Consider the following 2,500-nt stretch of genomic DNA (forward strand, 5'->3'; position numbering starts at 1 on the left):
CACGTCCTGTGTGTACGAGGGGCCTGAGGCCAGTACCGGTGGCCTGAATCCGATGCGAGCAGCCACGGGCGGCCAGTGCAGGGTGCGGAGGAGGGCTGTAGTGTGGGAGAACTCGGCTAGGTTGAAGACCAGCTGGCCTGCTGCAGTCTGGATGAGCTACAGAGGACGGAGGGAGCACACACACACACACACACACACACGCAGGCATGCCAGCCGTAGCGGAGGAGCCGTAGTCAAACACCAGATGATGAGGAGAGCCTTGACTAAAGCCTGCATGGCCAGCCTTTTATACTCCCCATATAAAGGATTGCGTTTTGACTGAACTCCAAACAGAGATTTTCCTTGAATGGTTTCTACCTCAAGGCCAGTGCAGGCCTCTGAAATGTTTGCCATTCATCCGTCCCTCTTTCAAACCCAGCTTCCTGCCTCCCGGTTATTCAGATGTGTGTGATGGTGGGGGCAGACATGCTCATTGTGTGCATCAGAAATCAGAGAAAAGTTATTTGGTTATTCAGAGATCAAAAGAGAGATCAGGGTTAAAAGATGACATCTGTTTGTCTCTCTGTGTGGCTTTTGTTCGTTTGGCCGGTCCGTCTTCTGTCTGCATCCGTCTGTCTGTCTGTCCGTTTATCTGTCTGTCTGTGCACCTGCGTTTGGGTCTCAAGCCCTGACGGACATCAAGCTGTGGGCGATAGACAGACAGGTGTTCCAGACCATCATGATGAGGACTGGACTCATCAAACACTCCCAGTACATGGAGTTCCTGCGCAGGTAGACTCAATTCAGCAATTCATAATTGATTAGGATTCATTTGTATTAATGATTATAAATGAATGCTTCTCTAGGTGAGATTAGCTAGAAAAAAGATAAACATCCGAAGCAGAGGGCAGAAGAGAGCAAGATTGAGAAATAAACCATCCCAAAAAACATAATGTCCCTCTCTGCTCCCTCCCTACCTCCCTTATTTTTTCCTCCATTGACAAGTGTGGCATTCGGCCACTGTGATTGACAGGCAGGATGAATTCCCAGAACCAATCAGAGAAGAGTTGACCCGATGGCAAGAAATGACCTGGGGGCGGGCTTAAATGTAATGCAGAGGACAGGCACAGTCAAAGATTCATATTTGAACAGAGCATTTCACTCACTAATAGCAGACAGAGAATAAATTACACTCAAATCGCTGCTCTTGAATCATGCCTACAGCATTTTTAATGAACAAAACCAGTTGTTCTCATTTTTAACTTTTGAACCTTTTGAGGTTGTAGGTATACAGAATACTCACTTATCCAACTTTTACATATTTCAGTTTCAGTGTGCTTTCTAGTTTTTTTAACCTCACAGCTGGTGGGAATGTAATGGTCTCGTTAGTGTAAATGTTTGCAAATCCTCCGCCTACGCCAGGTAGCGGATACTACTGTTTGTGTTCACAAGGCTTTCACAGGACTTTTGTAAACCGTTTTTAAATTCAACGAATGCCCCTTACATTTGGTCATTCAATATTTATCGATAGCTTCTTACGCAGGATTCCCACAGGACCCCAACTGCATGTCACAAGACCCCGCATGGGCTCCCGACCCACAGATTGAGATCCACTAAACGGGATTGTTAAAATACATGCTGAGGAACACGGCGGGTTTGAATGTGTCCACCAATCACTGACCTCCGTCTCCGCCGCCAGTGTCCCCTCCCTGCAGGCCCAGCCCGTGGACGTCCTCAGCAAACTGGCCGATGTTCTGGAGGAGGTGAGACGCATGCAAACACACACACACAGACACAAACACGCGTGCACGCTCCAACGCACAAACATACGCACACACAAAGGCACCCATATATTTATTACAGAATCACACACTATGAGATTGTAAAAGTAGCATTTCCATTTCCCTACCTATGCAACCTTATTGTTATTCTATATTAAAAAGAAGACATAGGCCCTTTTTATGTTTTTTATCTCTCTTCCCTGACTCCCTCGCTCTCCCTCCTTATCTCTCTCTACCACTGTCTCTGTCTCTGTCTCTGTCTCTGTCTCTGTCTCTCTGTCTCTCTCTCTCTGTCTCTCTCTCTCTCTCTCTCTCTCTCTCTCTCTCTCTCTCTCTCTCTCTCTCTCTCTCTCTCTCTCTCTCTCTCTCTCTCTCTCTCTCTCTCTCTCTCTCTCTCTTACTTGCTCATCACTCTCTGTCTCTGTCTCTCTCTCTCTCTCTCTCTCTTTCTTGCTCATCACTCTCTGTCTCTCTCCCCCCCCCCCTCTCTCTCTCTCTCTCTCTCTCTCTCTCTCTCTCTCTCTCTCTCATCTCAGACTCATTACAGCGATGGTGATTACATCATCCGCCAGGGCGCCACTGGCGATACATTCTTCATCATCAGTGAAGGACAGGTGAGGAAGAGGAGGAGCAGTTGCTTATCGACATGATGAATTACGACTACATGTTGAACAGACTTTTATTCAAAGTTGGGCTGCGCCATCTCTGCAGCCACATGTGGTTCAAACCCCTGGCTGCTC

At 47.4% G+C, this 2,500-nt stretch overlaps 1 protein-coding gene across 2 annotated transcripts in view; it reads left to right on the forward strand.

The window, feature by feature from the left end:
- The window catches only part of LOC132455722 (cGMP-dependent protein kinase 1-like), a 14,384-nt gene that overhangs the window by 4,845 nt on the left and 7,039 nt on the right, over positions 1-2,500 (forward strand). For both annotated transcript variants that reach the window (XM_060049660.1, XM_060049661.1), the window contains exons 7-9: positions 666-771; positions 1,679-1,742; positions 2,297-2,374. In XM_060049660.1, the coding sequence (XP_059905643.1) occupies positions 666-771; positions 1,679-1,742; positions 2,297-2,374 (248 nt within the window). The remainder of the gene's footprint in view (positions 1-665; positions 772-1,678; positions 1,743-2,296; positions 2,375-2,500) is intronic.

The sequence above is a fragment of the Gadus macrocephalus genome, chromosome 4, assembly GCF_031168955.1.
Source record: "Gadus macrocephalus chromosome 4, ASM3116895v1".
Lineage (NCBI taxonomy): Eukaryota > Metazoa > Chordata > Actinopteri > Gadiformes > Gadidae > Gadus > Gadus macrocephalus.